A 26,391-nucleotide genomic window follows, 5' to 3' on the forward strand; every position below is an offset into this window, starting at 1 on the left:
GCGGCACATTAACAACAGATTTAAAACGTAATTTAGAACATGAGACACAGAAAAAGATATGAAAATATAGTTGACAGTGACGGAATGTTGATTTAAAATGGAGTTTGTTTACAATGTTTAATTAATATTGAGTTCGTCATGTTTTTTCGAAGATAAAATTTAATTTTATTAAACAATAGTGAGACAGTCATTGTGTTTTTAGAGAGATTTAAGCAAGTTTTGCCGGGGGAACAACAGGGAAGCAACAGCATATTGCAGAGCGCAACACAGAGGTGTTCCGGGGGCTCTGTGAGTGTCAGTTCCCTGGAGAATATATGTCACCTGATTGAAGAGTGTCATTGTGTCGGTGTAGTTATGTTGAGTACCACCTTGCTCAAGTGTAGGACTGTGTACTGATAACGGTAGCTCTGTGTAGTGATAACTGAGGCTCTGTGTAGTGATAACTCAGGCTCTGTGTAGTGATAACTGAGGCTCTGTAGTGATAACTGAGGCTCTGTGTAGTGATAACTGAGGCTCTGTAGTGTTAACTGAGGCTCTGTAGTGATAACTGAGGCTCTGTGTAGTGATAACTGAGGCTCTGTGTAGTGATAACTCAGGCTCTGTGTAGTGATAACTCAGGCTCTGCAGGGATAACTCAGGCTCTGTAGTGATAGCTGAGGTTCTGTAGTGTTATCTGAGGTTCTGTAGTGATAACTGAGGCTCTGTAGTGATAACTGAGGCTCTGTAGTGATAACTGAGGCTCTCTAGTGATAACTGAGGCTCTGTATAGTGATAACTGAGGCTCTGTCGTGATAACTGAGGCTCTGTATAGTGATAACTGAGGCTGTGTAGTGATAGCTGAGGCTCTGTATAGTGATAGCTGAAGCTCTGTAGTGATAACTGAGGCTCTGTCGTGATAACTGAGGCTCTGTATAGTGATAACTGAGGCTCTGTATAGTGATAACTGAGGCTCTGTAGTGATAACTGAGGCTCTGTAGTGATAACTAAGGCTCTGTATAGTGATAACTGAGGCTCTGTATAGTGATAACTGAGGCTCTGTAGTGATAACTGAGGCTCTGTAGTGATAACTGAGGCTCTGTAGTGATAACTGAGGCTCTTTAGTGATAACTGAGGCTCTGTAGTGATAACTGAGGCTCTTTAGTGATAACTGAGGCTCTGTAGTGATAACTGAGGCTCTCTAGTGATAACTGAGGCTCTGTAATGAAGTGATAGCTGAGGCTCTGTATAGTGATAACTGAAGCTCTGTATAGTGATAACTGAGGCTCTGTAGTGATAACTGAGGCTCTGTAGTGATAACTGAGGCTCTGTATAGTGATAACTGAGGCTCTGTAGTGATAGCTGAGGCTCTGTAGTGATAACCGAGGCTCTGTAGTGATAACTGAGGCTCTGTAGTGATAACTGAGGCTCTGTAGAGATAGCTGAGGCTCTGTAGAGATAACTGAGGCTCTGTATAGTGATAACTGAGGCTCTGTAGTGATAACTGAGGCTCTGTAGTGATAACTGAGGCTCTGTAGTGATAACTGAGGCTCTGTAGTGATAACTGAGGCTCTGTAGTGATAACTGAGGCTCTGTAGTGATAACTGAGGCTCTGTATAGTGATAACTGAGGCTCTGTATAGTGATAACTGAGGCTCTGTATAGTGATAACTGAGGCTCTGTAGTGATAACTGAGGCTCTGTATAGTGATAACTGAGGCTCTGTAGTGATAGCTGAAGCTCTGTAGTGATAACTGAGGCTCTGTAGTGATAACTGAGGCTCTGTAGTGATAACTGAGGCTCTGTAGTGATAACTGAGGCTCTGTAGTGATAACTGAGGCTCTGTATAGTGATAACTGAGGCTCTGTAGTGATAGCTGAGGCTCTGTAGTGATAACTGAGGCTCTGTAGTGATAGCTGAGGCTCTGTAGTGATAACTGAGGTTCTGTAGTGATAGCTGAGGCTCTGTAGTGATAGCTGAGGCTCTATAGTGATAACTGAGGCTCTGTAGTGATAACTGAGGCTCTGTAGTGATAGCTGAGGATCTGTAGTGATAGCTGAGGCTCTGTAGTGATAGCTGAGGCTCTGTAGTGATAACTGAGGCTCTGTAGTGATAACTGAGGCTCTGTAGTGATAACTGAGGCTCTGTAGTGATAACTGAGGCTCTGTAATGATAGCTGAGGCTGTCAAGTGATAACTGAGGCTCTCAAGTGATAACTGAGGCTCTGTAGTGATAACTGAGGCTCTGTTGTGATAACTGAGGCTGTCAAGTGATAACTGAGGCTGTCAAGTGATAACTGAGGCTCTTTAGTGATAACTGAGGCTATGTAGTGATAACTGAGGCTCTTTAGTGATAACTGAGGCTCTGTAGTGATAACTGAGGCTTTGTAGTGATAACTGAGGCTCTGTAGTGAAGTGATAGCTGAGGCTCTGTATAGTGATAACTGAAGCTCTGTATAGTGATAACTGAGGCTCTGTAGTGATAACTGAGGCTCTGTAGTGATAGCTGAGGCTCTGTAGTGATAACCGAGGCTCTGTAGTGATAACTGAGGCTCTGTAGTGATAACTGAGGCTCTGTAGAGATAGCTGAGGCTCTGTAGTGATAACTGAGGCTCTGTATAGTGATAACTGAGGCTCTGTAGTGATAACTGAGGCTCTGTAGTGATAACTGAGGCTCTGTAGTGATAACTGAGGCTCTGTAGTGATAACTGAGGCTCTGTAGTGATAACTGAGGCTCTGTAGTGATAACTGAGGCTCTGTATAGTGATAACTGAGGCTCTGTATAGTGATAACTGAGGCTCTGTATAGTGATAACTGAGGCTCTGTAGTGATAACTGAGGCTCTGTATAGTGATAACTGAGGCTCTGTAGTGATAGCTGAAGCTCTGTAGTGATAACTGAGGCTCTGTAGTGATAACTGAGGCTCTGTAGTGATAACTGAGGCTCTGTAGTGATAACTGAGGCTCTGTAGTGATAATTGAGGCTCTGTATAGTGATAACTGAGGCTCTGTAGTGATAGCTGAGGCTCTGTAGTGATAACTGAGGCTCTGTAGTGATAGCTGAGGCTCTGTAGTGATAACTGAGGTTCTGTAGTGATAGCTGAGGCTCTGTAGTGATAGCTGAGGCTCTATAGTGATAACTGAGGCTCTGTAGTGATAACTGAGGCTCTGTAGTGATAGCTGAGGATCTGTAGTGATAGCTGAGGCTCTGTAGTGATAGCTGAGGCTCTGTAGTGATAACTGAGGCTCTGTAGTGATAACTGAGGCTCTGTAGTGATAACTGAGGCTCTGTAGTGATAACTGAGGCCCTGTAATGATAGCTGAGGCTGTCAAGTGATAACTGAGGCTCTCAAGTGATAACTGAGGCTCTGTAGTGATAACTGAGGCTCTGTTGTGATAACTGAGGCTGTCAAGTGATAACTGAGGCTGCCAAGTGATAACTGAGGCTCTGTAGTGATAACTGAGGATCTGTAGTGACAACTGAGGCTCTGTCAAGTGATAACTGAGACTCTGTCAGTGATAACTGAGGCTCTGTCAAGTGATAACTGAGGCTCTGTAGTGATAACTGAGGCTCTGTAGTGATAACCGAGGCTCTGTCAAGTGATAACTGAGGCTCTGTAGTGTTAACTGAGGCTCTGTCAAGTGATAACTGAGGCTCTGTCAAGTGATAACTGAGACTCTGTAGTGATAACTAAGGCTCTGTAGTGATAACTGAGGCTCTGTGTACTGGTAACTCAGTGCACTGATACCTGAGGTTCAGTGTAGTGGTAACTAAAGCTTGGTGTAGTGATAACTGAGGCTGTGATAATATAGACTCAATGTAGTGATAACTGTATAAGACTTAGTATAGTGATAACTCAAACGAATTATAATTATATCATGCCCAATGTACAGATAACTCAGAATCAAAGCAGTGATAACTGAGACTTAATGTAGTAATAAGTAAGGCTCAATGTAGTGATAACTATATGTACTCTGAATTAAAACTGTTTATAGATACCTACGACGCAGTGTAGTGATAACTGAGGTTCAGTGTAGTGATAACTGAGGTTCAGTGTAGTTAAAGCTAAAGCTGTGTGAAGTGATAACTGAGGTTCAGTGTAGTGATAATTGGCTCACTGTAGTGACGAGACTGTAAAGATGACTTAGATTCATTGTAGAGATAACTGAGTATCAGTGCAGTGATAACTGAGGCTTAGTGTAGTGATAACTGAAACACATTGTAGTGATGATTGAGGCTATGTGTACTGATAACTGAGAATCACTGTAGTGATAACCGAGGCTCAGTGTAATCTTAATTCAATGTGTATAGATAACCAAGACTCAGTGTAATGATAACTGAATCATTGTAGTGATAACCGAGATTCAGGATGGCGAGGAAATTCACTGGGGGCTCTAAGGTGATTCGAACCAGCAACCAATACATTGCCAGTCGCACACTTTACCACTGTACCACTACGACTTGCTAAAAGTCATACAACCGGATTTCTACTGAAATTACAGGAGGTCTGAAGGTCCTTCCTGTGATTTCAGCAGAAATCCGGTTGTATGACTTTTACCCAGTCGGTGGTGATGCAGTGGTAGTGTGCGCGGGGCTGGGAGTGCCCTGGTAGGAGGTTCGAGTCACTCATGACCCCCCAGTGGATTTTCTCATTGATATATTTCACGATAGTGTGATTTTGTGTGTGTGTAATTCTGGACTGTGATAACCTAGACTCAGTGTCGGGATAACTGGCCCATTGTAATGATAACTGAGGCTCAATATATCGATATCTGACACGCAGTGTAGTGATAACTCTGCAATACTACTGTAATAATCACTTAATAAATACAATAAAAGCGAGAGATCACAGGCCAAAGACCCCGCCACTGCGACACGGGTGACGTGGGAAGGGGTGGGGGGTGGGGGTGGGGGGGTGGGGGTGGGGGGGGGAGACCAGCCTCCGACCAAACAAGCGTTACGACCTGGGGTAATCACCTCCAAAGCAAACACCAATTACCGCTAATTAAAGCTAGATTTTTAAGTTAGGTGATATTTGAATATTTGGCTTTAGTGAGTAGTTTGTAATATGGGGTGTGGAGGGCGGGGGGTTAGGGGGGGAGAGGAGACTTCACTGACAGCTATTGGTGTGATGGTGATATGGGCAGGATGTTAGGGTAGGAGGATAGGGGTTAGGATGTCTGGGTAGGAAGGGCAGGATGTCTAGGTAGGGAGAGATGAGGCTGGTGGGCCCAAGTGTGGTTCGTTCATGTTCGTCGTTCAAGTAGCATGGTTACCTTAAGCAGGAAAGTAGCGTAGCCTGTCGTGTTAAGCATAAACAAAGGTTGACCTGTTATGTTAATCTGGCAAGTTGCTTGATCTGTTGTGTTATGCGGGAAAGTAACTTGGCCCGTTATGTCAGGCAGGAATGGAGCTTAACCTCTTTTGTTAAGCAGGGAAGTAGGTTGGTGTGTTATATTAAGCAGGGAAATAGCTTGGCCTGTTGTTGTGTTAAGCAGGAATGTTGCTTGGCCTGCTGTGTTGGGCAGCAAAGAAGCTTGGTCTACTGTATTAAGCAGAAAAGTAGTTTGGCCTGCTATGTTAAGCAGGGAAATAGCTTGGCCTGCTTTGTTAAGCAGGAACGTAGCTTGACCTGTTATACAAGTAAGAAATTTTTGTGTAACTATAGGTGTGAGCGTCCAGGCCCCACACACCGCCCAACTGATGCGTGACTGGGACCTTCTGGCGACGTTAGTGTCAAGGGGCCAGATTCACGAAGCAGTTACGCAAGTACTTACGAACGTGTACATCTTTCCTCAACCTTTGACGCCCTTGGTTACATTTATTAGACAGTTTACAAGCATGAAAACTTGCCAATCAACTGTTGTTATAGTTATAAACAGCCTCCGGGTGCTACGGATCTTATTAACTGTTTAATAATTGTAAACAAAGCCGCCAAAGATTGAGAAAAGATGTACAGGTTCGTAAGTGTTTGTGTAACTTCTTCGTGAATCTAGCACAAGGAAGACAGGGAAATCCTGTGGATAAATGTACGTGGAGTGTCGTATCAATGGTAACTTTAAATAATTAGAAGATACCAAGTGTTTTTGCCTGGTATACACAGTGGCATGGGGTTTTAGGTCTATTTTTTTGTTTACAAAGGGTGAGTGCCAAATACATGATTTAGAAAGAAGTGTGTGTTATGTGTATCCAATTTAAACAGCAGAAAGCTTGTTTTGGACTATTTACACATATTTAAGAGGAATCTTGATACAGTTTCCTGTCTAATGTTTGATACTCAAGACACACAAGGGAAGAGAAGGGAAGAACTTATAATCTGCCTCTAACTGTGAACTAACACTAATTTATAAGAAGCACGTTATATGTTCACAGAATATAAGCAAAATCTTTGTAGCTTGTCTTCCAATCGAAGGCTCTAAGAACTCCTGAATGTCTTAAAATATTGCTTGTTAAGGGATCTGTTAGGAATGGTCTCTAGAAGCCTGCTTCCTCTCGCAGGTAAAGTCTGGAAGGTTTTCCAAAACTCCTGCTTTCTTTCGATGGTACTGTCTGGAGCATCTTCCAGGATCCCCAACTTTCTCCTGAGTGCCTTACCTGGAGCATCTTCCAGGACCCCCAACTTCCTCCAGAGGGCCCTACCTGGAGCATCTTCCAGGACCCCCAACTTCCTCCAGAGGGCCCTACCTGGAGCATCTTCCAGGACCCCCAACTTCCTCCAGAGGGCCCTACCTGGAGCATCTTCCAGGACCCCCAACTTCCTCCAGAGGGCCCTACCTGGAGCATCTTCCAGGACCCCCAACTTCCTCCAGAGGGCCCTACCTGGAGCATCTTCCAGGACCTCCAACTTCCTTCTGAGGGCCCTACCTGGAGCATCTTCCAGGACCTCCAACTTCCTCCTGGGGGTCCTACCTGGAGCATCTTCCAGGACCTCCAACTTCCTTCTGAGGGCCCTACCTGGAGCATCTTCCAGGACCTCCAACTTCCTTCTGAGGGCCCTACCTGGAGCATCTTCCAGGACCCCCAACTTCCTCCAGAGGGCCCTACCTGGAGCATCTTCCAGGACCTCCAACTTCCTTCTGAGGGCCCTACCTGGAGCATCTTCCAGGACCTCCAACTTCCTCCTGGGGGTCCTACCTGGAGCATCTTCCAGGACCTCCAACTTCCTCCTGAGGGCCCTACCTGGAGCATCTTCCAGGACCTCCAACTTTTTCCTGGGGGTCCTACCTGGAGCATCTTCCAGGACCTCCAACTTCCTCCTGAGGGCCTTACCTGGAGCATCTTCCAGGACACCAGCTTCCTCTTGAGTGTCTTGCCCGGAGCGTGTTTCAAGATCCCATGTTCTCTCTCAAATGTTCTGTCTAGAGCGACATCCGGAAGCTCAGCTGCCTCTCGAAGGTCCTGTCTGGAGCAACTTCCAGGACACAAACTTCTTCTTGAAGGCCCTGTATGGAGTGCCTTCTAAGATTTTCAGCTTCTTGTCGAAGTTCTTGTCTGAAGTGACTTCCAGGACCCCCAGCCTGTAGCATCTTCCAGGACCCCCCAGCCTGTAGCATCTTCCAGGCCCCCCAGCCTGTAACATCTTCCAGGACCCCCAGCCTGTAACATCTTCCAGGACCCCCCAGCCTGTAGTATCTTCCAGGACCCCCCAGCCTGTTGCATCTTCCAGGACCCCCAGCCTGTAACATCTTCCAGGCCCCCCAGCCTGTAACATCTTCCAGGACCCCCAGCCTGTAGCATCTTCCAGGACCCCCCAGCCTGTAGTATCTTCCAGGACCCCCCCAGCCTGTAGCATCTTCCAGGACAATCAGCCTGTAGCATCTTCTAGGACCCCCAGCCTGTAGCATCTTCCAGGACCCCCCAGCCTGTAGCATCTTCCAGGACCCCCCAGCCTGTAGCATCTTCCAGGACCCCCCAGCCTGTAGCATCTTCCAGGACCCCCAGCCTGTAGCATCTTCCAGGACCCCCCAGCCTGTAGCATCTTCCAGGACCCCCCAGCCTGTAGCATCTTCCAGGACCCCCCAGCCTGTAGCATCTTCCAGGACCCCCAGCTTGCTTTCCAAGACTTGGCAACAAGACTCAGGTTAACACGGTGACATCTCTCAGGAGTATGTACCAGCAAGACAAGCACTTCGACAGCTGGATACTATGATTGACAAGCTGTATTAAATCAGAATTAGTCACAGACACACCACTAAGCCAGTGGTGGCAAGATGGCGGGTAGCGCCGCTCCTCTGACACAACAATACGGCTTCTCTAGCTTCACTAAACAATACATTGTTTACTAGTTGAAACCATGATATATGTTCTGGAAAACTATTTTTTAACAATATACATTCGTAGCGAGAAGCGAATAATTGTTCTTTAGAAATCAATGGACTTAAGATTACGAATATTAATACACTGTTAATTTGATCGTGGGAGTATTGGGTTAGTTCTGGCGCGCCTCTCGTTGCCTAGTGTTCACTAACGGCCACTCCTCGCCTACATCTTTCCGTGTGCTAAACACGCTCTAGAGCGCGTGAGGTTTGGGAAACACTTGATGGTTCGATGTGTGCGTGGTTATTTGGTGTACACACGCTGGCCTCTTGTACGCGGTTCGAATGTTAATATTGCGTCATCTACAGATGTGTAATGTCCCCAGCGCGCGCCTCGCACAGTCAGGAGCATGACTGCGTTAGCTGTCAGGTGTGGAGATGGCCGTGAGCGTGACCTGCAGCGCCGGGTAGACAGGATGGCCAGGATGCAGCCGGATACAGCAGCAGCAGCAGCAGCATCAGGAGCCCCACGCTGGCCCACGGTCGAGCCAAGTGTCCGGTGGTGGCCCCGCAGTTGAGTGCGACGAGGCAGCAGCTGCACCAGAGGCCAGCCCACAGGCGGGGTACTGCTGAGCTGCTAGAGGTAGGGGCGCCCATACCGCCCCTGCTGCTGCCATGCCTGTCCTTCGTCAGCCCTCCTCCCAGACGACCGCGCCTGATGCTGTTCTCATCCAGGGTGTAGTCAGGAGAGTCAGAGTCCAAATCTGGCGGGGAAAAATATAAGTTAGGGGTGACCCACACGTGAGGAAGTGCCTCAGACTAGCTGCTCTGGTGATGGCTGACTAGTGACCACTAGCTCTGGTGATGGCTGGCTAGTGACCACTAGCTCTGGTGATGGCTGGCTAGTGACCACTAGCTCTGGTGATGGTTGACTAGTGACCACTAGCTCTGGTGATGGCTGACTAGTGACCACTAGCTCTGGTGATGGCTGGCTAGTGACCACTAGCTCTGGTGATGGCTGGCTAGTGACCACTGGCTCTGGTGATGGTTGACTAGTGACCACTAGCTCTGGTGATGGCTGACTAGTGACCACTAGCTCTGGTGATGGTTGACTAGTGACCACTAGCTCTGGTGATGGCTGGCTAGTGACCAGTAGCTCTGGTGATGGTTGACTAGTGACCACTAGCTCTGGTGATGGCTGGCTAGTGACCACTAGCTCTGGTGATGGCTGACTAGTGACCACTAGCTCTGGTGAGAACTATCAATAGCTCAAATAATGACTGGTTAATTTCGGTGTACCATTGATGACGATGACTGAACAAATTGATAACTGAACTAGTCAACGACTGAACTAGTCAACGACTGAACAAGTCAACGACTGAACTAGTCAACGACTGAACTAGTCAACGACTGAACTAGTCAACGACTGAACTAGTCATCGACTGAACAAGTCATCGACTGAACAAGTCAACGACTGTTAATGAGCTTTGAGCTGATAATTTAATGAAACAGATACGGATGGTTGGACGGTTGTGTGAATAATGAATTATCGGACATTCCATCTGATGAATAATTGATAACACGCAATGATGCATGATTTTTAAATTATATAATGTATTACATGAAATTCAAAATGACGAATAATTTAAATAATTCACGACGAATGAGTAAAAATGTAAAATATTATGTGAATCAAAATATTCTTGCTTTTCAGCATGTAATATTCCATGTCGGAAAATCCGACACCATTTAATAATATCATACAGGCAGATAATATTGCTGTGTTGTATAAACAAGTTAACCCATAGAAAATGTAACTTGTAGTGGAATTTCCGTCTATAGAAAATGGGATATCATTACCACATACTATTATAAATTCACCACCTATTATGGTGGGAATTATTCCTAAATACATTAGTCTTTGGACTTTACCATCATAAAAACATCTCATATAAATTAACTTAATTATCAGAATTAAAATAGAGTAAATGTGACCCTTCTATCACTTACTGTCATCTGGACAATGTAGACCAGTAGCGTCAGTGAGGAGGGAGTGGTCAGCCATTGTTATTGTTTAAGACCACAGAGGCTCACGGGAGCAAATACGGCTCCTGTTAATTTTACTTGGACGAAGTGTTATGGAAGATCAGAGTAGTGATCTGCCATCATCAACACGTTGTCATCAATCTCAAGGGAAGTGTCTTTCCGAAACCCGTTTATCTTTCATTTATGGCCATTAATGTCAGTAGATATTGGGTGAGCCGATTAGATCACAAATGATCGACTCAAACAAGGTAATTAAGCCTAGGTCTTTATGGTTCCTTGTACAGTGTTTTCTCTGATATAGCTGTCATATATTAGGATTCTGGCTTCACAGCTAGCGCCCTTTTGACAGGTCAAGACGAGGAAGCATGCTTTGTGTACCAGTTACTGGGTGATGGAAGCTACCTCAAAGAGGATAATTTGGTGTCTACATCCTAGTTATACCTGGTGGACTAAGGCCTGCTGTACAATAAGATAAGGAACCTCTTCAATGTACACTAATGTGTAGTTAATACTGTAGTTTGATTGGATGCATATATATAAATTTAATATAAACCCCCCCTAATGTGTAGAGGATCGATTTGTGAGATTATTGCAGAAATACAGTCCACTTATCATCATACAAATTGCTATCGAAGTATATAAATTAATGTAAATATAAATTCTATATAAATTAAATAAATATAAATCTCACAGGTCGGTTCCCACATTCCATGATAATTCACTGGAAATAAAAATGAATAATTTAGTGTATGAAAATAATAACTAAAGACATGAAATTACTAATAATTCAGTATATGAAATGATCGAAGATCCAGATACAAAATTAAATATATATATATATATATATATATATATATATATATATATTGTGACGATAATCTCCTTCAAGAGATTGAGCCTGCTCTTCCCTCCAAAAATATGTCGCAACAAATATATAAAACTACTATGGAAGAAATGTCCAACAACGACAACAACACCAGCAAGGTTTGCCAGAGCGCAAAACGTATGCAGCCAGGGACACCTGCTCAGACTCAAACCGCCAAACTACCTGTCTTACTGCCGGCTCCTCGCTGATTGGTCGCCAGTCTGGCTGCAATTGCACTCACCCCCCCATACTACTTGATGTCTGGGGCCGCCACGACCTCAGTCCTCAGAATATTCCGTGCTTTCACAGTTAACACTTCTCCCTGCTAGACGTAAGCTTTGGCGTACGTGTACTAAGAGAGGTGATAGCTTAAAGCCAATATTCCAGCACCTTTCATTTACTTGTATATTGCACTTCTTGTTATTTTGTCTTAACGTAACTTTTCATTGTGTCATTTAATTATTCTTATTATTTTGATTGATTGATTTTATTATACGAATTGTTTGTCCATTTTATTCATGTTTATTTATTTAACGTAATTAAAATTTCATTGTTAAAGTTTACTTGTGTTTTGTGTGTCTTCTCCTTACCTTACCACAGACGAAGTTCCAGATTTTCTATTTTTTTTTTAATACTATGTGACGAGGCCATACCCCTAGCTTTGAACAGCCGAACACCAACGCGTTACCGTCACATATTATATGGGGGCCTGTCCTAGGAGCTTCACTCAGGTACTGGTGCCAAGTGGTAATTTATGGTAAGCGTATTTAACTTTGTTAACGTAGCTTTACTATTTTTCATATTCAATTTCATTTTTTATAAGGTGCGGTGTATTGTGCATTACGAGAGTAACATATGGTGAAGGTGAGACAACTTTGGATTACGTGGTGACTGTAGGCCGCAGTCATACTCTTAATTGGTCATCTCTCCCTCCGTGTTATTACTCGTGTTTACCATCTTTGTTCCTTGGATATTTCTCATTTTTGACAGATCATCATATTGGTACCCTGGTACTGTGGTCTGCCCCGGGTCAAGAGTACCCAATCTTCTGCAATCTGACTGTAGGAGGACAAAGAGGGCCATAGTTCCTCTAGCTCGAACTGTAGTTGCTGAATTGGGACCTCAGCAGCAGTTCTCGTCACCAGTTGACACCTCGCACCCCTACACGTCAGTCAGAGATGATGATACATACAACGGTAGGGAATTAGCTTACTTTTTCAGAGCACAAAAGTTCGCTAATTCTGTAAGTATCATATTAAATTCAGTAGGAAAAACTTGCTTTATGTCCTATAGAGACTTGGCAAGGTATGCCTACATCCTTGGACTACCAATTTTACTTTTGAGGCAATTAACTGTTTCATTTGTTTTCGAAACTCTGTTTCATTTGTTAGTAGGATTTTCTTGCCCTTATCCTCTTACATGAGTACCGGGTACAAGATTTCCTGCGCCCTTGATTTAAAATTAATCATTTAACATCTTTTACTTAACTTTAATTGTTAAAGATCCCACTGTATAGGTACCAGTTGCCACGTTGTCCTGTTTCTGACATTCACTATTGAATATTCGTGTACCTTTATTTGCTAATTTCACCATGTTTCGTCTCCAAGCTTTCCGTGCAAATCCAGCAGGTGAAATAGGGACTTTAAGTCGTGCCAAGAAGACTGAATTACAAACTCTTGCACATGAGTATCAACTAGAAGTTCCCTACCAAGCCAACAAAAACGACCTACACAACCTGTTGCTGGATTACTATTTAGAGCAAGGTAAGATAGACTCTGAAACTCATGAAACTTACTATATTGCAGATAAAACTGATTTGGCAACGCTGAAACTCAAACTAGAGCTGGCCAAGATTGAACGTGAGCAGCAAAGAGAAGCAGCTGCCATACGAAGGGAAGAACAAGAACGAGAAATCACCCTCCGAGAACGTGAAACTACTTTGAGGAGAGAAGAACAAGAACGCGAAGCTGCCTTGAGGAGAGAACACGAACGTGGACTCGCCCTCCACGAACGTGAGGTCGCCTTGCTCCATGAACGTGAGAGAGTACAGCTTGAAACAAAACAACGCGAGTTGGAGATACAACGCGAGCATGACAAGCAACAAGCGACTCTGGCTCTAGAGTGTCGTCAACGCGAAATCGCCTTGGAAACTTCACACTTCACTCAACGCCAGCAAGCTACTGCCAATCTTCCCGTCAGTTTTAATATATCACATGCAAGTAAGTTAATGCCATCCTTTGTAGAAGCAGAAGTTGATGTGTTCTTTACCACCTTTGAAACCCTTGCTAATCAACTCAGTTGGCCTGTCGACCAATGGGCCACACTTCTCAGAGTTCATCTTACAGGTAGAGCTGCAGTCACACTCAGTACTTTGGCGTCTGAGAATGACTACCACACTCTGAAACAAGCAGTGTTGGACGCCTACCTCCTCTCTACTGAAAGTTATAGAAGGAAATTCCGTGACCACCTGAAGGCAAGTACCACTACCTTCCTCGAGTTTGTTAACACGAAACGGAGGTATTTCATGAAATGGCTGGAAGCAGCACATGTCTCTACTTTTGCAGAACTCGTCAACCTGATGCTTGTTGAAGAATTCTTGAGACGTGTGCCGCCTCCTGTCCGCCTCTACTTAGCAGATAAAGAAGAAACCGACTACCTGAAGTGTGCTAAGTCGGCTGACACTTACAGCCTCATCCACCGGCTGACACCCGAACCATCCTCCAGTAAGAAGTCGTGGTACAGTTACGAGAAAGTGAGCCCCGATCAAGCTGGTTCACAACTGTACTGCAAGTATTGTAGACTCTATGGACATACCATAGACAAGTGTGGTAAGTCTCAATATAAGGGAACCACTGACCAACAAAAACCCAAACCAACTCCTCCTAAGTCCGGTAAGCCTGTGATGAATGTTGGTGTTGATGTTAATGATCTTTCTCTTTTCAGTAACCACCTGTATACTGGAACTGTCTCTGCCAACGGTTCAAATCCGGAGGGACGTTTCAAATTGAAGATCTTGAGGGACACAGCGGCTCTTCAATCGATCATCTTGAAGTCGGCTGTGCCCAACATCACCTACACCGGAGAAACTGTCTTCATCACTGACCTCACTGCTACCACTCCATACCCTCTCGCCAGAGTCCACCTGGATTGTCCCTACGTGAAAGGAGAAGTCCAAGTCGCCGTCAGGGAAAAGCCTTTTCCCATGCCTGGAGTGCAACTTCTCCTAGGCAACGACTTGGCAGAAGACCTGCAACCGACCAACCTGATCGTCATGGACAAACCCCAGGTGTGTAACTCTGTGCCAAGTAACCCTATTATAGAGTATGTTCCAGCAGAGGTTCAAGAGAGTGATGAAGTTTCTCCTCCGGTTCTCGTGACCACCCGTGCACAAGCCGCACGTCCACAGCCAGCTGACTCTACTGCTACCGCTGTCCCTCAAGACCCTCAGAAACTCCCCCCGCATCTGACCAAGATGGAGTTCCGTAAGTTGCAGAGGGAAGATCTTACTTTAACACCATTGTTTTTCCAGGCTGAGACTCAACCCGACAGTATTCCTGGGTTCTTCCTAGAGAACGACTTGCTCTACCGCAGATATAGACCCAGTAAACTGAAGGAGGAGGACGATTGGGCCAACATCGAACAACTTGTGATTCCACCAGCCTGCGGCCCACTATTCTACACCTGGCCCACGGAGCACTCTCCCACTACGGCTTCAACAAGACTTACCATGGAATTCGTCAAGACTATTACTGGCCAGGTATGGTAAATAACGTCAAACAGTACGTAAAACAGTGTCATACATGTCAGATGGCAGGCAAACCGAACATCTCCATTCCCAGAGCGCCACTGATTCCCATACAGGTGCCTGCGGAACCTTTCCACAGACTCATAATAGACTGTGTTGGTCCTTTACCTCGGTCCAGTTCCGGTAACGCCTACATCCTAACCATCCTGTGTCCTACCACCAGATTTCCCATAGCAGTTCCAGTGAAGAACATCACGGCTGCTACAGTTGTAACACATCTATTGAAGATCTTCACTCAATACGGATTTCCCAGGGAGATTCAGAGCGACTGTGGTACCAACTTCACCAGTGATCTCTTCAAAAGGACACTGGAGGAGTTCAACATCAAACAGATATTGTCCAGCCCCTATCATCCTGCTTCACAGGGTTCTCTTGAACGTAGTCATCAGACAATCAAAGCACTCTTGAAAAAGTTTTGTAGTGAAACCTCGAAGGATTGGGATAAGCAGATTGACCTTATAATGTGTATTTACAGAAGTCTCCCCAATGAGTCCCTAGGAGTATCTCCTTATGAGATGCTCTACGGCCGTAAGTGCCGTACTCCCCTTAAGGCTTTCAAAGACTCTCTCAGAGATGCCACCTTCAGTGAGCATCAGAATGTGCCCCAGTTTCTTCAAAACCTTCAACACATTCTAGAGAGAGTCCACCGTTTTGCCCATGATAATCTATTGAAAGCCCAGGAGAGGATGAAGACTCATTACGACCAGACCAGCAAAGTAAGAAAATTCAAGCCGGGAGACTTCGTCCTTGCATACTTCCCTATCCCAGGTTCACCTTTACAAAACAGGTTTTCAGGACCCTACCGCGTTAAAGAGTGCAGGAATAACAACTACGTAATAGAGACTCCAGATAGGCGGCGGAAGACCCAGCTGTGCCACGTCAACCTCCTGAAGCAATATAATGGTACTCCTCCCACTGTCCTAATAAACTGTTCTACCTTCACAGAACCCTACATCCACAGTACGACCTTCCCAGCTTCTCCTCCCGAAAGCACTGACAAAGAGTCAGCGCTTTCTAATTCCGAAATCCTTAATGATCTTCCCAAATGCTTTCAGGATAATAATCGTGCTCCTTTGCCCTATTCTAATTCCACTCTCACCTCGTCAGATAAGCCCTTCATCCTCCATGTCGATGCCAATGGTACCGACGTTGGTGGTGTCGTCATGCAGCAACGAGGCGAGAAGAATACACCTGTCAGCGACTACTGCTACAAGGAACTACGGAACAATTGGCAAGGAGCTACTCTTCCTCATCCTGAAGCTTCAGCACTTCACTCCACACCTGAAAAGTGCTCGGTCCACCATCAACACGGACCACACCACCTTACACCTCCTGCAGCACGCCCACTTCTCATCTCAACATCTTCTACTATGGACTTGCTAACTGCAGAAATTCAACCTGGAGACACGCTATACCAAGAGTCCGACAATATCTTAGCCCATGATCTCTCCAGAGTTTATGAAGTAGAAGCGACTCCATCCATTACTCCACCACATAACGACGTACTTCTTCCAGAACCGCAGGCTTCGGGGGAGAGTTGTGACGATAATCTCCTTCAAGAGATTGAGCCTGCTCTTCCCTCCAAAAATACGTCGCAACAAATATATAAAACTACTATGGAAGAAATGTCCAGCAACGACAACAACACCAGCAAGGTTTGCCAGAGCGCAAAACGTATGCAGCCAGGGACACCTGCTCAGACTCAAACCGCCAAACTACCTGTCTTACTGCCGGCTCCTCGCTGATTGGTCGCCGGTCTGGCTGCAATTGCACTCACCCCCCCATACTACTTGATGTCTGGGGCCGCCGCGACCTCAGTCCTCAGAATATTCCGTGCTTTCACAGTTAACACTTCTCCCTGCTAGACGTAAGCTTTGGCGTACGTGTACTAAGAGAGGTGATAGCTTAAAGCCAATATTCCAGCACCTTTCATTTACTTGTATATTGCACTTCTTGTTATTTTGTCTTAACGTAACTTTTCATTGTGTCATTTAATTATTCTTATTATTTTGATTGATTGATTTTATTATACGAATTGTTTGTCCATTTTATTCATGTTTATTTATTTAACGTAATTAAAATTTCATTGTTAAAGTTTACTTGTGTTTTGTGTGTCTTCTCCTTACCTTACCACAGACGAAGTTCCAGATTTTCTATTTTTTTTTTAATACTATGTGACGAGGCCATACCCTTACCTTTGAACAGCCGAACACCAACGCGTTACCGTCACAATATATATATATATATATATATATATATATATATATATATATATTATTAAATATGACCGAAAAAGTAAGATTAATAATTCTAACACGAATTTTCTCAATCTTTCGAACATTTCTTTTCACTGTTGGAGGTAAATCAAAAATCAATACCACCTCTTGTTCTGTCTTGTGTTGATGAATTTAATACCCTATTAATGCCACCTCTTGTTCTGTCTTGTGTTAATGCCACATCACCCCTTCCACCTCACTCAAATGTAGATATAAAATCGGAGATGCGTAAGTTCTATTCAGTTGTGTATTTGTGAACTAAAGTCTTTGAAAATGTTATAAGTTTTACGAAACGCGCTCGTGTCGCGTCAGACTAGAAATAAAAATGAATTTTGGAGAATTGATTTTTGATTTACCTCCAACAGTGAAAAGAAATGTACGAAAGATTGAGAAAATTCGTGTTAGAATTATTAATCTTACTTTTTCGGTCATATTTAATAATATATGTCTACAGGAAAGACTGCTACCAAAATATACTAATATATATATAAAATATATAAAATATACTAATATATACTAATATATATATATATATATATATATATGTCGTACCTAGTAGCCAGAACGCACTTCTCAGCCTACTATGCATGGCCCGATTTGCCTAATAAGCCAAGTTTTCATCAATTAATATCTTTTCTCAATTTTTTTTCTTATGAAATGATAAAGGTACCCATTTCATTATGCATGAGGTCGATTTTTTTTATTGGAATTAAAATTAACGTAGATATATGACCGAACCTAACCAACCCTACCTAACCTAACCTAACCTATCTTTATAGGTTAGGTTAGGTTAGGTAGCCGAAAAAGTTAGGTTAGGTTAGGTTAGGTTGTCGAAAAAACATTAATTCATGAAAACTTGGCTTATTAGGCAAATCAGGCCTTGCATAGTAGGCTGAGAAGTGCGTTCTGGCTACTAGGTACGACATATATATATATATATATATATATATATATATATATATATATATATATATATATATATATATATATATATATATATATATATATATATATATATATATATATATATATATATATATTAGTATATTTTGGTAGCAGTCTTTCCTGTAGACATATATTATGAAATATGACCGAAAAAGTAAGATTAATAATTCTAACACGAATTTTCTCAATCTTTCGTACATTTTTTTTTCACTGTTGGTGGTAATTCAAAAATCAATTCTCCAAAATTAATTTTTATTTCTAGTCTGACGCGACACTTGAGCGCGTTTCGTAAAACTTATTACATTTTCAAAGACTTTAGTTTACACATACACAACTGAATAGAACTTACACATCTCCGATTTGTTTATATCTACATTTGAGTGAGGTGGATGGGGTGAGGTGGTATTAATAGGGTATTAATTTCATCAACACAAGACAGAACACGAAACAATGGGTATTGAATAGAAGTGATTGTAGAAAGCCTATTGGTCCATATTTCTTGATGCTTCTATATTGGAGCGGAGTCTTGAGGTGGGTAGAATATAGTTGTGCATTAATTGGCTGTTGATTGCTGGTGTTGACTTCTTGATGTGTAGTGCCTCGCAAACATCAAGCCGCCTGCTATCGCTTTTGCGAGGCTCCTCGACGTTTGCGAGGCACTACACATCAAGAAGTCAACACCAGCAATCAACAGCCAATTAATGCACAACTATATTCTACCCACCTCTAGACTCCGCTCCAATATAGAAGCATCAAGAAATATGGAACAATAGGCTTTCTACTTACACTTCTATTCAATACCCATTGTTTCGTGTTCTGTCTTGTGTTGATGAAATTAATACCCTATTAATGCCACCTCTTGTTCTGTCTTGTGTTGATGAAATTAATACCCTATTAATGCCACCTCACCCCATCCACCTCACTAAAATGTAGATATAAAATCGGAGATGCGTAAGTTCTATTCAGTTGTGTATTTGTAAACTAAAGTCTTTGAAAATGTAATAAGTTTTACGAAACGCGCTTGTGTCGCGTCAGACTAGAAATAAAAATGAATTTTGGAGAATTGATTTTTGATTTACCTCCAACAGTGAAAAGAAATGTACGAAAGATTGAGAAAATTCGTGTTAGAATTATTAATCTTACTTTTTCGGTCATATTTAATAATATATGTCTACAGGAAAGACTGCTACCAAAATATATATATATATATATATATATATATATATATATATATATATATATATATATATATATATATATATATATATATATATATATATATATATATATAAATATATATATATATAAATATATATATATATATATATAAATATATATATATATATATATATATATATATATATATATATATATATATATATATATATATATATATACAACTTTAGAACACTTTCCCACCAGGAGACTCGAACCCTAGCCAGCACAGAAGCCTTCCAGCAACTGGCATAACAAGTACGCCTTAACCCGCTCCACCACCTGCTCAGACCCTTAAAAGAGATGGTAATTTCGGAGTATTTAAATACCACAAAGATCACCACCTCCCAAGAGCACTAGAGCAAGTGAGGGGTCATTTATACGTTTATTTCATCAAGTCCCTGTTAATATGGGAGAACACTGTGTCTATGAACTTAAGGCACAACTCTCCTAAACACGAGAGTGAAGTATACAACATATATATATATATATATATATATATATATATATATATATATATATATATATATATATATATACATATATATATATATATATATATATATATATATATATATATATATATATATATATATATATATATATATATATATATTAAAGTTATAACAATATATTATCTATTAGATTTAGTAGAGTTTAAGGAAAGAAAAAATAGTTTGTCTACACATTCATAATGTTGTTTGTTGTTTTAGATTCAGCTACTGGGAACAAGAAGTTCCAAGCAGCACTGGCTATGGTGAACCCGTCGTACTTACCTGGCACACGAGATGTGCCTCACACACACATTCATAATGTGTTTATCTCTCACTCTCTACTCACCTGCTGCGCGTAAAATGCTAGTGCCTGACTCACCTGCTGAGGGCCACGGGTCTTTAGGACGGTCCTCGTTACGCTGCTGAGGCCTGAGACCTGTGTGGAGAAGAGTCTAGTTAGCTCCTGGTCCCTGCCTCCTGTGTGGAGAAGAGTTTAGTGAGCTCCTGGTCCCTGCCTCCTGTGTGGAGAAGAGTCTAGTTAGCTCCTGGTCCCTGCCTCCTGTGTGGAGAAGAGTTTAGTGAGCTCCTGGTCCCTGCCTCCTGTGTGGAGAAGAGTTTAGTGAGCTCCTGGTCCCTGCCTCCTGTGTGGAGAAGAGTCTAGTTAGCTCCTGGTCCCTGCCTCCTGTGTGGAGAAGAGTTTAGTTAGCTCCTGGTCCCTGCCTCCTGTGTGGAGAAGAGTTTAGTGAGCTCCTGGTCCCTGCCTCCTGTGTGGAGAAGAGGTGAAGGGGGGAGGTAAGGTGGGTGAGGGGGGAGGTAAGGTGGGTGAGGGGGGGGGGAGGTAAGGTGGGTGAGGGGGGAGGGAAGGTGGGTGAGGGGGGAGGTAAGGTGGGTGAGGGGGGGAGGTAAGGTGGGTGAGGGGGGGGAGGGAAGGTGGGTGAGGGGGGAGGGAAGGTGGGTGAGGGGGGAGGTAAGGTGGGTGAGGGGGGAGGTAAGGTGGGTGAGGGGGAGGTAAGGTGGGTGAGGGGGGGAGGGAAGGTGGGTGAGGGGGGAGGTAAGGAGGGTGAGGGGGAGGGAGGTAAGGTGGGTGAAGGGGGAGGTAAGGTGGGGGAGTGAGGGAGGCGTTGGGTGACATTAATGATTGATCGACTCTCCCCCCCCTTACCTGGCCCCAGGAGAGGTAGCGCCCCCACCTGTGCTAGGATTAGTCTAACAATTAACTGAGGCAGCCCTTTATACAGCATATCAAAATACAAAACAAATTCATTTTAATTGGATCGTCAACTTGCGGCCCCAATGGGAGGCTGTGATCATTGTCGAGCCTTTCATCATTATTGGATGGTTTGTCAACTGTGGTGGGGGTGTGGGGAGGAGGAGGAGGCTGGACAGGACGGGCAGGACGGGCAGGTCGGGCAGGACGGGCAGGACGGGCAGGACGGGGAGAACGGGCAGGTCGGGCAGGACGGGCAGGACGGGCAGGACGGGCAGGACGGGCAGGACGGGCAGGACGGGCAGGACGGGCAGGACGGGCAGGAAGAGTGTGGAGGCAGCGTATAAGCGCATCAACAATACATGCGAGGGTTTGAAGAAATCTCCATGGCACAAAAAGCCCTCAGCCTAGGTATCCACTGCAACTACTACCACCTGAGCATAGCCAACAACATAGAACAAGAATAATACTTCATCATAGCCTCATGTTGGACATGTTACAAGTACAGCCACACAGCCGCAGACTGCCAACATAGGAATATCAAAGTATGTTCTGAATGTGGCCAGCAGGGACACATTTTCAGGAACTTGACAGATAAAACAAACTCCAAAATATCTCAATTGTTGGGGGTCCTCATCGCACACTGGCATCAATCTCTCCCACAAGGAAGACTATCCTAAAACAAAAAAGTGGATGAAGCTGCAACAAAAAAGACAGCAATGGCCAACAATACTTATGCAGGGATCACTGCCACAAATACGTGGACATATAAGGCATCACACAATCCAGCAAACACTACAGTACAGGTAAAGGGTGACCTACCAACACAAATTCTGAGCAGTATGATCTATGCCCACCTAGAAAACCTAAGAAAGCCAGGATCATTCGGATCCGGGGTTACAGAAACGTACAGGAAGTATGGTCTCCCCGAAATGGACTTCCCAGACAATGTTCCCTCCCTTAACATCATAAAAGCCCTGGTGGTCAGCAATAGCACTCCCTTAACTGGTACCAACTCCCAACATGTACTAGTACCCACAAAGGCAGAAACCCTCACTGAGTCAGAGCAAGTTGAAACAACACAAGCAACCACCACTAATGACCCCCCAAAGGGGCCCCACAAACATACAAGCACCACAGGAGACACAACAAATAGAGAATACCGATGAGGTAACTGAGGCAGACCAGGTACACACAGTGGGCATCAATGCTTACCACATACCCACAGACAATGCTGCAGACTCAGACACACACACCAAAGACTCGGAAGTAATTCCATTCAAGATCGAATTCTTCTCATCAAACAAAATCCACATGGGTTAACTGCAAGACCCTCCAAGAGCGTATACAAACTCAGCAAATAAAACTAAAAATACGACATTACAGGTGCTAATATGAGTGAGGTCTACGAATACATAATGTCGCATGCTTTCAATCAAGCTCCCAAAACCATTCAGCAGATAAACAGCATTAAGTGTAACACAATGTGCAACGGTTACGCAACTATTCCAAACAATCCACGATGTAGAAGAGACCCATCAGTTTCAACATAGCCATCCAGTCATTAACAATAATTCAACACAATGTTCTAAGCTGGACTCCACACAGAGTATTGGAACTCAGCAACTTGTACAGAGAAATAGACCCAGGTATAATTCTCATTAACAGCCATGAGAAAAAGGAAAGTGAGAAGATAAAGATCTTCAACTACAAAACTTATCAGGCCAACAGAGCTGACCAGGCCAACGATGGAGCAGCAATTGCTGTAAGGAGAAATATTCCACACATAATTCTAGAAAACTTTCAAGAAAACTTCCAGGCAATTGAACTCCAAACTACGAAATCTTCACAGGAACGTGTTACCAACCACCAAGACGACCTTACCTTCCCCTGGCCGACATCATGAAACTCACCAAAAGGAACAGACCTGCCTACTTTCTGCAAGATCTGAACGCCAAACACAACCATGGAAAACGGAAGGAACATCAAGGTAGTAGAAGCTATCAACAGTACGATAAGGAACCTAAATCTAACCCATCTGGGCCCAGACTTCCCAACATATGACAGACAAGGTCACGCTGGTAAACCGGACATAATACTCTCAAACAACCACCACTTCCTAAACACCCGCATAGAAAGGAGCTCAACCCACCAAGCACAAGACGGAGCTGGAAAAAGTTCAGAGGTATGCCACTAGGCTAGTCCCGGAACTAAGAGGCATGAGTTACGAGGAAAGGCTGAGTGAAATGAACCTCACATCGCTGGAAGACAGGAGAGCTCGGAGAGACATGATCACTACTTACAAAATTATCAGAGGAATTGACAGGGTAGATAAAGATAAGCTGTTTAACATGGTGGAATGCGAACAAGGGGACACAGGTGGAAACTGAGTACCCAAATGAGCCACAGGGACGTTAGAAATAACTTTTTCAGTGTCAGAGTAGTTATCAGATGGAATGCATTAGGCAGTGATGTGGTGGAAGCAGTGATGAGGTGGACTCCACACACAGTTTCAAATATGGAAGACAGAAGAGATAGGGAAGACATGATCACCTCCTACACAATTCTTAGAGGAACTAACAGGGTGGACAAAGATAAGCGCTTTAGCACGGGTGGAACACGAACAAGGGGACACATGTGGAAACTTAGTACCCAAATGAGCTACAGAGATATTAGACAGAATTTGTTCAGTGTCAGAGTAGTTAACAAATGGCATAACATTAGGCAGTGTTGTGGTGGAGGCTGACTCCATACACAGTTTCAAATGTAGATATGATAGAGCCCAGTAGGCTCAGGAATCTGTACACCTGTTGACTGACAGTTGAGAGGCGGGACCAAAGAGCCGAAGCTCAACCCCCCGACAGCACAACTAGGGGAGTACTCACCTGAGTTTCCCATACTGGAGTCCTCTGGCTTCTCCTCAGAGCCGCGATTCACCACGATCTCTGCTGACAAAAATAAACTGGATTAGTTTTTGACATATAAGAAGGTAGAATAATACTTGATTGTTGTGTCCCAGGCTGGTACCGGGGTCCCAGGCTGGTACTGGGGTCCCAGGCTGGTACTGGGGTCCCAGGCTGGTACTGGGGTCCCAGGCTGGTACCGGGGTCCCAGGCTGGTACCGGGGTCCCAGGCTGGTACCGGGGTCCCAGGCTGGTACTGGGGTCCCAGGCTGGTACTGGGGTCCCAGGCTGGTACTGGGGTCCCAGGCTGGTACTGGGGTCCCAGGCTGGTACTGGGGTCCCAGGCTGGTACCGGGGTCCCAGGCTGGTACTGGGGTCCCAGGCTGATACTGGGGTCCCAGGCTGGTACTGGGGTCCCAGGCTAGTACCGGGGTCCCAGGCTGGTACCGGGGTCCCAGGCTGGTACCGAGGTCCCAGGCTAGTACTGGGGTCCCAGGCTGGTACCGGGGTCCCAGGCTGGTACTGGGGTCCCAGGCTGATACTGGGGTCCCAGGCTGGTACTGGGGTCCCAGGCTAGTACCGGGGTCCCAGGCTGGTACCGGGGTCCCAGGCTGGTACCGAGGTCCCAGGCTAGTACTGGGGTCCCAGGCTGGTACCGGGGTCCCAGGCTGGTACTGGGGTCCCAGGCTGGTACTGGGGTCCCAGGCTGGTACTGGGGTCCCAGGCTAGTACCGGGGTCCCAGGCTGGTACCGGGGTCCCAGGCTGGTACCGGGGTCCCAGGCTGGTACTGGGGTCCCAGCTGCCTTTGGAATTCCCCTAAAATCAGCAATTCGTGAGGATCATCTTCACACACACAGGTGGTACTGGTGGGTGAGTGGACAGTATGCTAGACACGTAATCCTGTGGTCCGGGGTTCGATTCCCGGCGCCTGCGAGAAACAAAATGGGCAGTTTCTTTCACCCTGATACCCCTGTTACATAGCAGTAAATAGGTACCTGGGTGTTAAGCAGCTGTTACGGGCTGCTTCCTGGGTGTTTGTGTGTGTTTGTGTGTGTGTGTGTGTGTGTGGAAAAAATTAGTTAGTAATAGTTGACTGATTGACAGTTGAGAGGCGAGACGAAAGAGCAGAACTCAACCCCCCGCAAGCACAACCAGATAAATGCTACTAGGTGAATACACACACACACACACACACACACACACACACACACACACACACACACACACACACACACACACACACACACACACACACACACACACACACACACACACACACACACACCAAAGAGCCAAAGCTCAACCCCCGCAAGCACAATTAGGTGAGTACACACACACACTCACACAATCAGCATGGGTTCAGGGATGGCAAGTCCTGCCTCACAGGATTAATTGAATTCTACGACCAGGCAACAAAAATCAGGCAAGAAAGAGAGGGGTGGGCAGGCTGCATATTTTTGGATTGCCAGAAAGCCTTTGATACAGTACCACACAAGAGACTAGTTCAAAAGCTGGAGATGCAGGCAGGAGTGAAAGGGAAGGAACTCCACTGGATAAGGGAGTACCTAAGCAACATAGAACAGCGAGTCACTGTGAGGGGTGAGGTCTCGGAGTGGCGAGGCGTCACCAGTGGAGTTCCGTAGGGTTCAATCCTTGGACCTATACTGTTTCTGATATATGTAAATGATCTCCTAGAGTGAATAGACTCGTTCCTCTCAATGATTGCTGATGATGCAAAAATTATGAGGAGGATTAAGTCAGTATGAGACTACAAGATGATCTAGACAAACTGAATGAATGGTCCAACAAATGGCTACTACAGTTCAACCCGAGCAAATGTAAGGTAATGAAACTTGGCAGTGGAAACAGGAGGCCAGAAACAGGATACCGAATGGGAGAGGAAGTCCTCCATGAAACGGACAGAGAGAGAGAGATCTAGGAGTTGATATCACACCAAACCTGTCTCCTTAAGCCCGCATAAAACGAATAACATCGGCGGCGAATGCGAGGTTGGCCAACGTCAGAACAGCCTTCAGGAACCTGTGTAAGGAAACCTTCAGAACCTTGTATACCACATATGTAAGACCAATCCTGGAATATGCGGCCCCAGCCTAGAGCCCGTAACTTGTCAAGCACAGGACTATGCTGGGAAAAGTTCAAAGGTATGCCACTACGCTAGTCCTAGAAGTAAGGGGCATGAGTTACGAGGAAAGGCTGCATGAAATGAACCTAACGTCGCTTGAAGATAGGAGAGCTCGGGGAGATGTGATCATTACCTACAAAATCCTAAGAGGAATCGATAGGGTAGATAAAGATTTTTTGTTTAACACGGGTGGAAACTGAGTACCCAAATGAGCCACAGGGACGTTAGAAAAAACTCTTTCAGTGTCAGAGAAGTTAACAGGTG

General features: G+C 44.6%; 2 protein-coding genes across 2 annotated transcripts in view; one reads left to right on the forward strand and one right to left on the reverse strand.

Annotated features, from left to right (window-relative positions):
* The window catches only part of LOC138363002 (uncharacterized), a 323,725-nt gene that overhangs the window by 146,430 nt on the left and 150,904 nt on the right, over positions 1-26,391 (forward strand). The window lies entirely within an intron of this gene.
* On the reverse strand, positions 7,977-24,020 carry LOC138349840 (uncharacterized). The gene is made up of 3 exons (XM_069321668.1): positions 23,966-24,020; positions 20,253-20,309; positions 7,977-8,991 (listed from the first exon to the last, which is right to left on the reverse strand). Exons 1-3 carry the CDS (start codon positions 23,976-23,978, stop codon positions 8,654-8,656), a joined length of 408 nt encoding a protein of 135 aa, XP_069177769.1. The 5' UTR covers positions 23,979-24,020; the 3' UTR covers positions 7,977-8,653.

The sequence above is a fragment of the Procambarus clarkii genome, chromosome 10 (genome assembly GCF_040958095.1).
Source record: "Procambarus clarkii isolate CNS0578487 chromosome 10, FALCON_Pclarkii_2.0, whole genome shotgun sequence".
Classification (NCBI taxonomy): Eukaryota; Metazoa; Arthropoda; class Malacostraca; order Decapoda; family Cambaridae; genus Procambarus; species Procambarus clarkii.

Excerpts from the sequence above, each read along its gene's own strand:
- LOC138349840 (XM_069321668.1), bottom strand. Across the intron at positions 8,992-20,252 it reads AGACCCGTGGCCCTCAGCAG|ATTTGGACTCTGACTCTCCT; the intron begins GTGAGTCAGGCA and ends TTTCCCCGCCAG.